Source organism: Triplophysa rosa, linkage group LG22, assembly GCF_024868665.1.
Source record: "Triplophysa rosa linkage group LG22, Trosa_1v2, whole genome shotgun sequence".
Lineage (NCBI taxonomy): Eukaryota > Metazoa > Chordata > Actinopteri > Cypriniformes > Nemacheilidae > Triplophysa > Triplophysa rosa.
Genome location: NC_079911.1, coordinates 16322863 through 16333620, shown reverse-complemented (window position 1 = coordinate 16333620; position 10758 = coordinate 16322863). Strand labels below are relative to the sequence as shown.

The 10758-nt window shown below is 39.6% G+C and overlaps 2 protein-coding genes across 4 annotated transcripts in view; both read right to left on the bottom strand.

Annotated features, from left to right (window-relative positions):
- Nucleotides 1–6436, bottom strand: akap1a (A kinase (PRKA) anchor protein 1a). 2 transcript variants are annotated; one of them, XM_057321338.1, is made up of 12 exons: nt 6279–6436; nt 5091–5306; nt 4236–4960; nt 3966–4078; nt 3559–3685; nt 2934–3040; nt 2631–2808; nt 1610–1760; nt 1425–1492; nt 1013–1086; nt 815–874; nt 1–661 (listed from the first exon to the last, which is right to left on the bottom strand). In XM_057321338.1, exons 2-12 carry the CDS (start codon nt 5255–5257, stop codon nt 599–601), a joined length of 1833 nt encoding a protein of 610 aa, XP_057177321.1. In that variant the 5' UTR covers nt 5258–5306; nt 6279–6436; the 3' UTR covers nt 1–598. The 2 variants fall into 2 exon arrangements, with proteins under 2 accessions (XP_057177321.1, XP_057177323.1); XM_057321340.1 differs by having other exon boundaries at nt 5091–5264.
- Nucleotides 6437–7103: 667 nt separating this feature from the next.
- nf1b (neurofibromin 1b) overlaps nt 7104–10758 on the bottom strand; it is a 50474-nt gene continuing 46819 nt past the window's right edge. For both annotated transcript variants that reach the window (XM_057320587.1, XM_057320588.1), the window contains 3 exons: nt 9582–9628; nt 8890–9106; nt 7104–8608 (listed from right to left, as the gene is read on the bottom strand). In XM_057320587.1, coding sequence (XP_057176570.1) covers nt 8466–8608; nt 8890–9106; nt 9582–9628 — 407 coding nt within the window. In that variant the 3' untranslated portion in view covers nt 7104–8465. The remainder of the gene's footprint in view (nt 8609–8889; nt 9107–9581; nt 9629–10758) is intronic.

Here is a 10758-nt window from a genome sequence, read left to right as displayed (position 1 = left end):
CACAGTTCTTTTACTTTAACAGCAGTGTATTTGGCAGCTTCACTGTGGGAGTACAAAGCACTAAACTGTAAAGGTGATTTCAACAGGGTTTTATAGTGCTCGAACAGAACCGTTCTTAACTGCTGGAGTTCTTTAAGTTTCACAGTCAGAGTACAACACCGTCCCCACCCTTATCTTACAGGAAAAAGAAAAGTAAACAAAGTACACAAACCAAGAGAAAAAACAAACAAACATTTGTTTTATACAAATGCTTTGGGGAAAGAAACATCAATATCAAATACTTGAGCAAAACACACATTCAAGTCAAGAAAGAACACAAAGCCATTGAGGTCTTGTGTCATCTCTTAACCGTTCACGTAATACGCTTCGGTTTAACGTACCAATTAGACTACTCAAGAGACTCAAAACTACAATAATTTTTAAAATAACAAAAGCAAACAAAATTAACTCTTTATGCACTAAATATAAATAAAAAATGAGGTCTCAAATTATCGCCAACAAATGCAGCATGCAACAAATAAATATACAAATCTTACAGACATATAAATTAAATCATTTACTCTGCATACAGAGATTAAAGAAGTGAGAAGATAAGAGATTATTGTGCGTCTAACCAGGTGCAAACCCCTCGATCAGCCAGTAATTTGTTCACCAGAACAACCTGCAAAAATACAGAAATATTCTGGAAAAGGAAACTAGCCCATGTGAGACCCCCCCTCAGTGGAATTATTATACTTGCATTATAGTTATATATGCGAGCCAATGAATGTAAGGATTCAAAACACGCATTTAGAAGGACTTGATTCATACACACCTCATCTACCATCTGTTTCCACATGTGCACCAGGGGAAGGCCGTCCTGACTGCCTGTCACCTAAATATAGAAAACATCATCCATCACATTCTAGAAACTATAATGCGGAACTGTCTCTGATCGCCTAGTAAAACGATACGAAACTATACAGAAAAAAAAAACACAGAAAGAAGAGAGAAAGTGTCTGTTTATTACAACCTTCAGAATCAAGGCTGTGTTCACAGTTATTTCCTCCAGTGCTGTTTTGGCCTCCAGAGAAAACTCAACCTCTCCTACCACACACAAACAAACAAACAGCATTGTAGTTTCATAACATAAAAAATGTTATGAGGGATCAAAGGGATCACCCGAAAACAAAATTCTTTCATCATTTATTCACCCTCATGTCATTCCAAACCTGTATGACTTTCTTCTGAAGAACACAATCAATCAAACAGCATTGGCCCCCATTGCATGGACACAAAACCATTGAAACATTTCTCAAAATATCTTCTTTTGCCTTCCACAGAAAAAAACAGGTTTTGAACAACATAAGGGTACATAAATGATGACAGGATTTTTATTTTTGAGTGATCTATCCCTTGAAATCTTAAGCAGGTCTATATTTCACCTGGCAAAGGTGCGATATTATCCAACAAAACCTCCGCTGACTGAAATGGTAATGTCACAAAGTCCGATCTGTGAAGAAAATAACCAAATATTTTTATATTCGATGATTCAAACAAGACTCATAAGAATCACAGGTGGCAAGGAATGCTGTTATATACACATAAAACCAAACTTAAGCTCTCTGACCTGATCTGCCTCAGGGTGGAGCTGTTTACAGCGTCATAACCTCCGTTATCTACATTTCTGATATGAGCCGTGTCGGACTCTTCGTCGTACTGGATGACCTGGGCTCTCTGCCAGCCACTTCCTGTCACTGGAGCAGCACAGACCACCCCCACTGAAAGACATCAGAGAGAAAAGCATTACATGAATGATTGTAGAAGATAGTGATACCGGCAACAGGCAACTACAGTTCAGCTCATCATCGTTTATGTGAAGCAACCAACAACCATCATCTACATTTATACATACAAGACCAGTCAAGACAAACCTTACTGACTTTGTGTTTCTTATATAAAGTACTTTAGTACTTTTTATTTCACATCGAAGAGCTTTTAATTTAAAGGCCTAATCAAGAATGCATGAAATTAGTTTTGTAGATAAATATCTTCACAAAACTAAATCAAAAGTCAACATAATGAATGAATGAATGAATGAATGAATGCAGAATTTGGGAGAACTGTTCCTCTCTCTCTCCTACGTCTATAGGTGCTAAATGTGTTTTCTGTAAAACTGCTTTGCAATAATGCAAAACTGTCAAAAGAGCTATTAAAATCAATATGAATTGAGGATGTGCATGAAATTGAAATCTTGAACTTGAAATCTTAAAACAAAAATTGCACGTCTCTGCAGTCTTCAGCTGCAAACGGCCACAATGTTGAATTTAGCTTCACACAAAGCAAGATGCTACATTTATATTGCATGCTCTGAAAGGCGATGTAAAAAATAAAAACTGAAATGTCTTCCTCAGGCACTTTTTCTGTGGTGTGCATTAACACAAAACAACATAAAAAAACATTTTCAGCAAAATCTTTCCTTTGTGTTTTCTGCATAGTGGAAAAGCACAAAACAAGCCAACGGCAGGAAAATACATATTTTATAGCGTATGGTACCAACAACGACTTATTAGGCACGCAAACTTTTTCAAAACAAGCACAATCCTGTGGATGAGAACACAATAAGATCTCTGTGGGTGTTAGGACTCTACCTTCCACAGGCTTGGGCAGGCCCGGGCATCCGGGCTGAGAGTAGCAAAAGTGCATGTGCTCCATGAGGGTGGGCAGGGCCCGATACAACGGATGATTGTACTGATGGACGAACAGATGATAACCTGCCTCCACCCGCGACACGATCACCTCCACGAACACGTCCTGAGGTAGCAGCAGCTTTAGAGACGAGAGGAAAATACACACAGAAATGCACAAACGTTATTTTTAGGAAAACAAATGGCTGCTCTCACGTCATGAAACTCATATAATAATGGCAGAATAAAAACAGCAAAAGTCCTCACCCAGGATGTAACTGGCAGACAGGGCATTGGGATGCAATGACTCAGATCTAGATCTTTAAACTTCTTCTGGATGAGTGCGAGAGCGTTGTCCACTTGCCGCTGTGACCCTTGAGGAAAACAAAAACAGCCAGGACATCAATACTGGGGTTAAAGGGACGGTTTGCCCCAAAATAGAAATTCTGTCATCATTTACTCACCCTAGAGTTGTTCCAAATCTGTATAAATGTCTTTGTTCTGATGAACACAGAGACAGATATTTGAAAGAATGCTTGTAACCAAACAGTTCTTGGCCAATACCATAGTAGGAAATTGTTAAATGGCAGTCAAAAGTGCCACAGAACTGTTTGCTCTCCTACATTCTTCAAAATATCTTCTTTTGTGTTCAACAGAACAAGTCATTTTCTTTTTTTAATTCCTACTATGGTAGTCAATGGTGGCCAAGAACTGTTTGGTTACAAGCATTCTTCCAAATATCTTTCTCTGTGTTCATCAGAACAAAGATACTTATACAGGTTTGGAACTTGAGGGTAAGTAAATGAAGACAGAATTTTTTCATTTTTGGGTGAACTGTTCCTTTAAGAATAGGAGATGGTTTCAGGACCCTGGATCTTTTTGTAAAGCTCACCCTGGATGTGACAAATCTGAAAGTCCTGAGTGAAAGGCAGTGTTGAGATGTAGATCTTCGCTCCAGATCTCTGCTTCAGAAAGTTGACAAACTTCCCCTGCTTTCCGATCAATTGACCAACCAGGTTCTGCCAAGACCAGGAAGTTGCAGAGCACATCTTTATAAGCTTTGAATGGGCAATTTTTATAAATAAAATCCTCAACAACGTGAAAGAGCTTAGTATATTAAAAAATGACTAGTTGTATGCGTGTGTGTGTTTGCTGCAATATTTTCACAATTGTTTGTCAATGAGCTCATTAACCTCAACAAACACACACCGTCTACAGGTCTCTACATGACCTGTAACCAGAGCTTTCATTAAAGTAATCCTTTTAAGATGAGTCACTCAGCATGTGCGTGGGGCTTACCGCAGGCACCTCTACATCCCACAAAATGATGGGTGTGTCTGGAGACGGAGCTGAGCCACTGCTGTTCACTGAAGCTTCGGCACTTACACAATTGAAATTTTCAACAACCAATTCTGAAAACGAGTGAAACACAAAAGGACAGATCAACAAAAGCAGCAAACCATGATTCATAGTAAATCAAGTAAATGGGCTATAAAACGAATTCAATAGACACGCTCTTGTTGCTTAATTTTAAAATAAACATCCAACACAAATATCACGGTATATCACCTCTGCATGCTTCATCTACTCTCTCCACCACTTCACAAACGCTGGGAATCATTTTGTTTTCAGCACCCCCGGGGGTTATCAAAAAACCCTGCCCCTCTTCAGACAGCTCGCTGGTCAGCCGGTCGGCACGCACCGCGTCCTCTGAAAGGCAGGAACCGCATCCAGAGTCATTCCCAACAGAAGACCCTAAAGATCTTTCCCTGAAGGAGCCGATTGTCTGCAGAGGGGTTTTGCTGCTGTCGTCACTGCTGTCTTCGTTGAAGTTCTGTCGCTGAACCGGATCTTCCTGAGGTCTCAAAGCACAATCAAGCTCACATTTCTCTCCAGCTATAACCTGTTGGACGAGACTGGAATTGATCTTCTCCGTGTCCTCCTGGTCAGGAGAGAGATCAGACAGGTTGCTGCTTTCATGACTGTCCGAGCTAACAGGACCCGATTGTTGTCCCGTTGAGATGGAAAGGCAGCTTGCAGACAGAGAGACAGGATCAGATTCAAGCCCAGAGTCATCTTCGCAGGCTTCTCCACAGTGTGGAAGGTCTTCGGTGGAAATGATGGTCTTTTCATTCCGTGATCGAATGGAAACCTCTCCTTCCGGATCAGGTCGTACACCCTTGGTGAGGCCGGGTGCTGTGGGGATGCCAGGGTTGTTTGTTTTCAGGACTTTTGATGCATCTGTGGAGTTACTTATGTCAGATCCTGAGAAGCTGTGGTCCATCTGTAGGTTACTGTGAGAAAAAGTTTTCAAGTGCAGCAAATTGTATGTCGTGTCGTTGCATTTTATAATTGTGCCATGCGACATTTTTTTCTTCAGTATACATTGGATTTGCAGTTAAAACATTACTCCGTTCTACCAACCTTTCGGAGCCAGCAGGGGAGGAGGACTCCAAGCTTTTTTCATCCAGAAAACACACGTCCTCTTCAGTGAGGAGATGAGCTGTCCTCCTCCTTCTGAAGCTGTACCAGCACCAGCCCAGCAGAGTCACTACAGAGACAGAGACCAGTGGCCTATACGGCAGCTGCATCCTCTTTCTACTGATCCCACAGTGTGTGAAAGAGAAAGAGAGAGACACGCTGTAGAGAGAGGGGTCAGTTACAGCTAATAAGACCCTTCCTAGACTGGGGCGGCACTACACTGTAAGAAAAGACGCTTGATTCCCATGGGGGCGTGAGTCTTGACAACAATACTGCTGCAATAGAAGACCGAACCAGAGCAATCTCATTACCGGCTCAAATATCCCACTCCAACACCTCCACAACACACAATACAGCAACACCTCCACCTGTCAACTGAGTCACATTCAACCATCACACATTACCAAGATTTATACTGCTCTGTGTTTATAGTGGACAAGCCATTCCAATAAATACAAATATAAAAACAGAAAATCTAATGGTTTCCATTACAAATACCATAATAAGCAATGAGTTGTTTGAACCATTTCAAAATCCCCTCATGTACTGTATTCCGGGCATTCTTCCAGTAGGATTCTATCGGTGTTCTATTGGTTTCCACCCACCAGACAACATCCCATATTCCCAATTCCAATTATAACCATTAAATCACTACATGTCTGTGATGGTTTCTATTGTTCTATTGTAATTCAGGCAGTGATGAATATTTCCAATGAAAGAAAAAGGACAGAAATTACGATATCACGATTGTAACAGATATCTTTCACACAGGCACCAAAGTAACAAGCCTTATTTAGGACTTTAAAATAAAAGATTAGCAGATGATTGCGTTAAATTGGCACACGAACAATTCGACTGCAAAGATGGAGCGTCGATGACTACAAATATCATGGTTAAACTATGGTGACATTGGTGAGACAATGGTAAATTTGTGATTACTTTGGGTTCTCAACAAATACTGCTGCCAAAGCTCCATTTGCTTTGCATGTCGAAAGCGATCTAAACAGAGTTTACGTGTCATTACAGTCATCCAGACATACGCAGCCAAACCAAGACATAAGAAAAAAACCTAAAATATTCATGACGGTAGATATACAAACAGAAGCACATATTTGAGGTTTCTCTGCTCACCTTAAGATTCAGCAGCAACGGCGCGTGTGTGACGTCACGGGGAGCACACCTGGGTGCGAGTCAATAATCAACATTTACATCAGTCCAGTCCAGAATTCGCTAGAATTATAGTCAAGACGTTTCGATTCAGATTTATTGAAATACAACAATTTTTTTCTATTTAGGATCAATCTTTAATTACCATAAACAATACTGAGAAAGAAAAAGTTATTCAAGTTAGAAAATTAAACACGTAGACGGACGTCATATAAAAGTAACCTATCACAGACAATCTATTGAGCGGGTGTGGTCTGTTGATGGTCTGCCTCGCGCTCTACTCTGACAGAAAAGTCACAGAACAGATACAAATCTTCGCTACCTCTACAAAGACGCTGCAGATGAAAAATTAGGTAACCATAATTCGTTCAATTTGAATGACCCCTTATGCTTTTTTCCTGCAAATATTCCTTCCTAGAAACATTTAACGGCATTTTAAGGCAATTTAATTATTAAACCATAGTTACTGCCAAAACACCTACAGTTGTCACGTCAGTTAACGTTAAGTTACATGGTTTCACGATAACAGTGGTAACGTTAACTTGTTTTAAAAAGGATTACAAAGAATGAAAATGACAGATTTTTATAAACGTCTTACAATGTTTAAAATAAATGCCTGATTGATTTATGATTTCACTTTACAGTAATTCATAAGTACTGTACATATTTAGGAGTTGAACAATGGCTGAATAGCTCTGCTTCAAACTTTACGCACATGACGTCAAGATGTACAGTATATTGGGGTCTTAGAGCTTTTTACCATTTAACAAGACATACTACACAATAATGAACTGGACAGAAATGGATTTTATTAGTGTTACATCCGTAAATATGAAATTAGATGATAATGATGTAATATATAAAGAGGACCTTGAGGACATTTCCTCCATGTTAATCAACATATTGTAGTGAACATGACAGACTGACAATAATTCATATTTTATGTTGTACATATTTATCAATTAACTGCTTTACAAAAAGCAAAATAATACAATGTCATAGTCACTTGTATTTACACTGTAGTAAATATACTTTTCTTTCTATTTTTACACAAAATATTTACAAAGGTGAAGCTGTCAGCATAAAAAAAGAAACTGAAGAGAACAATTATGTAAAATTTGCATAACCCCAGGTGCCAAAAGAAAAACCTCTGACATGACTAACCCTAAATTTTGAATATCACATAACCAGCCTATACCTGGAAACGTACCATCACAAGGACTATACTCAGTGTCTGCTCTCCTTAAATGTAACTTCGGTGGTTATAAAAGCAGAACTAAAAAATGCCCTTCATACACACACACAAACATGTCAGAGGTAAAATGGCACCATTGTATATGAGGCAAAGGACAATTAAACGGAAATACATCAGTACACGGGGCACAACGTGCATCGCCAGCCAAACAAAAGTGCCTAAAACAGTTCTATCCATGAGTGTTCTGTTCAGTTCAGCTCTCTATATCTGATTGCATTGTTTGGCTGATTGTTTTCTTATTTGCAGAACAGATTTGTCTTATACTAGATTACATTCGATCCTCCAATTTCTGCTTTCTAATCCAAAAGTGGCAGATCATTAATATTTTTGCAGAAGTTAATTTATTTGCACAAATAATAGCAGTACACTTCAGATGAAAAGGGCCTATCAGAAATATCCACAAATTACATAGCGAGAATTAGTGTTTCTAACATTTCTTGAGAAGAATTAAAGTATATTTTGTCTGTCTCTCTGCCAGCAAAACCATTTCTGCCCGATACAGAACATGAATGCTTAACTAAGACTAAAAGTAAACATAAGCAAATAAAAATACTAAAGGAATGGCGCTTGATTAATACTTCCACGTGTTAAGAAAAAAATTAGTACTTTAAAACATAATATACTCAAAATGCCGTTCTCAGGCAATGTCTGATTTATTAAACAAAAAAATTCAAATGAGCACAAACAAAAATATTTTTGACTTCCTCTCGTGTATCAAACAGTGACTGGTTAAAAAACAGAGGCCTTCGGTTCATTTTGATCCAGGAAACACTGTTGGACGATTCAAGGAGAACCTAAGGATGACCGTTTACCGGGAGTGAAGAGATGCTGTGTAAAATGCAGCGCAATGTCTGTTAAATGTCCAGCAGGAGCTAAACCCTGCCGTGCTGTAATTCTCATACGATATTTTTAATGCTAGGTCTTTTAAAGCTGCCCGTGCTGCGTTGTTTCTGGACCTGGCTGGCCGAGCCGTGACGTGTGCGTCCGCTTGCAGAGAGACCCGTGGTGGGCGACAGGTCCACCTTCTCTTTATCGATTCCTGTTTAAAGCAAACACAGACGTGCATGATGACAACACTAAAATCAAGAGGACTTAAGGATATTTAGCCTAACAAGGTGCAACACATTCGGCAGTGTGGGTAGAATGAGATTGAACTAAAGCAGGAAATGTCAGACAGTTTAAAATAGCAGAGGAAAAGAGCTGATGAGGAAGCGTGAAGCGTGCAAAAGCGGTAATAAAAGGAAGATATGACATGATCGCTGATGTGTGAATAAACACAGTTGTGAAGCAACCTTTCAAGTGTGACGCTGATGTACAGACCTGGACCGTGCTGGGAGGGGGCCAGCGAGGTCATTGAATTAGAAAGGTTGAGGTTGGCAGTGATGCTGAGCTGGCTTTGGACGGGTGGAGGGTATGGAGAGGTGGGCGTCCGGAGACCCTCTTCACTTGTTTCCTCGTCAATTCCGGGGAGATAGGTGTCAATCAGGGCATCCAGAAACTTTACAATTAACTCTGCGTAGTTTGGAAACTGAGTTTGCTGTAAAGGAGAGAAACTCAACATTCAGTACACATCTTTTCAAATGTCCGTTTTAAGGTCCAGTTTATGAAATTTAGCGGCATCTAGCGGTGAGGTTGTGAATTGCAACCAACCAACCGCTCACTCCACCCCTCCCTTTCGAAGCACTACGGTGGCTCTCACAGAACTAAGATGTCGTCACGTTTTCGCTTCTTTGCCGAAGGAGATAACGTATTTATGAAACGCGCTCTGTAGAGCAGTTTGTCCGTTTAGGGCTACTGTAGAAACAAAATGGCGAATTCCATGCAAGGGGACCCGTGGTGTAGATAAAAATAGCTCATTCAAAGGTAATAAAAACACAACACTTCATTATGTAAGGTCTTTATACACCCCTGAAGACGTGTAGTTATGTAATTTATATTATGTATGCAGTAGATAAATATTACACACTAGACCTTGAAGCAAAATTGCAGTTTATTGCACATACATTAAATACCTTAGAGAAAGGACCAGCAAATCTCCAGAGTCCATTAAACCCGAAAGCTGTAAAGAAAACAACATATTATATAACTTTTATTCTGCATGTTTTGATCAGTCTGATTCAAATGAACTTTTCTCAAAGTGAGGTCCATTTAAATGTTGTTTTATCATAACAAAAATATAAAATACTGATAAACCGTCTTAGGTCATTGTGGCAAGGGGGCGTGGTTCAGCACGGTTTGCAAGGAGAGAGAGAGGCGGGAGAAGAACGGTGAGTAAGCAGATCAAGCGCATATTAAAAACACCTGCTTCTCGTTGTAGTAATTGGCGAGGAGACATTAAAAGCCAGTGTAGCAAGGTTCAGTAATTCTGGAAGAAAGGGGTCGGCGTGGCTGGGAAACCGAGGTAGACTTTTTATTTAATAACAAATCTTTAATGGTGCTGCTGCACCTCAACAAAAAACACTCAACACTTGCTCAGTAAGCATTCGCAATATTCCAGTCCTGGACGCAACGTGTCTCTCTCTCTCTCTCTCTCTCTCTCTCTCTCTCTCTCGCTCTCTCTCGCTCTCTCTCTCTCTCTCTCTCTCTCTCTCTCTCTCTCCGTGCAAACAGTGTTGCCAACGTTTGCAAGACAAATAAGCAACTGCAGCTCCAAAAACAAGCCCAACATTATTCATGATCATCAATGTAATTTATTATCAATTATTTATTATTAATGAACGAGCCTGGGTCATTTTAAACTGACACTACCCTGTTTGAAAAACACAAACATAAATTAGTTTACAAAAATTAATTGCAAATCTCTGATGTGAGCAGTATAGGCCTGGAGAGATGGAAAGGAGAAGATATAATGACCACTTAACGTAGGTGTAACAGCCACACATTTATAATAAAGTAAAACTGAACTATATGCATTTGATGTATACTTTTTTAAATTATATTCTGCAATGATCAATACATTTATTTAATACAATAAAAATGTTTGATGTTTACCTTATAGCCTAATAAATAGGGTCATCCCTCCCTACCCCTTTGCTGCACCGTGATCAGATCTGAACGTTTCGTTCATTTTCACATTTCATTCTAATCGTGACAGATGTAATACATTTAGTTTAGTTGGTAGGGGAAAGGAGGCGGTGTGTTTGAGGACAAATGATGCTATTCACACGTGCTTAGGCTTGAATAACGCTG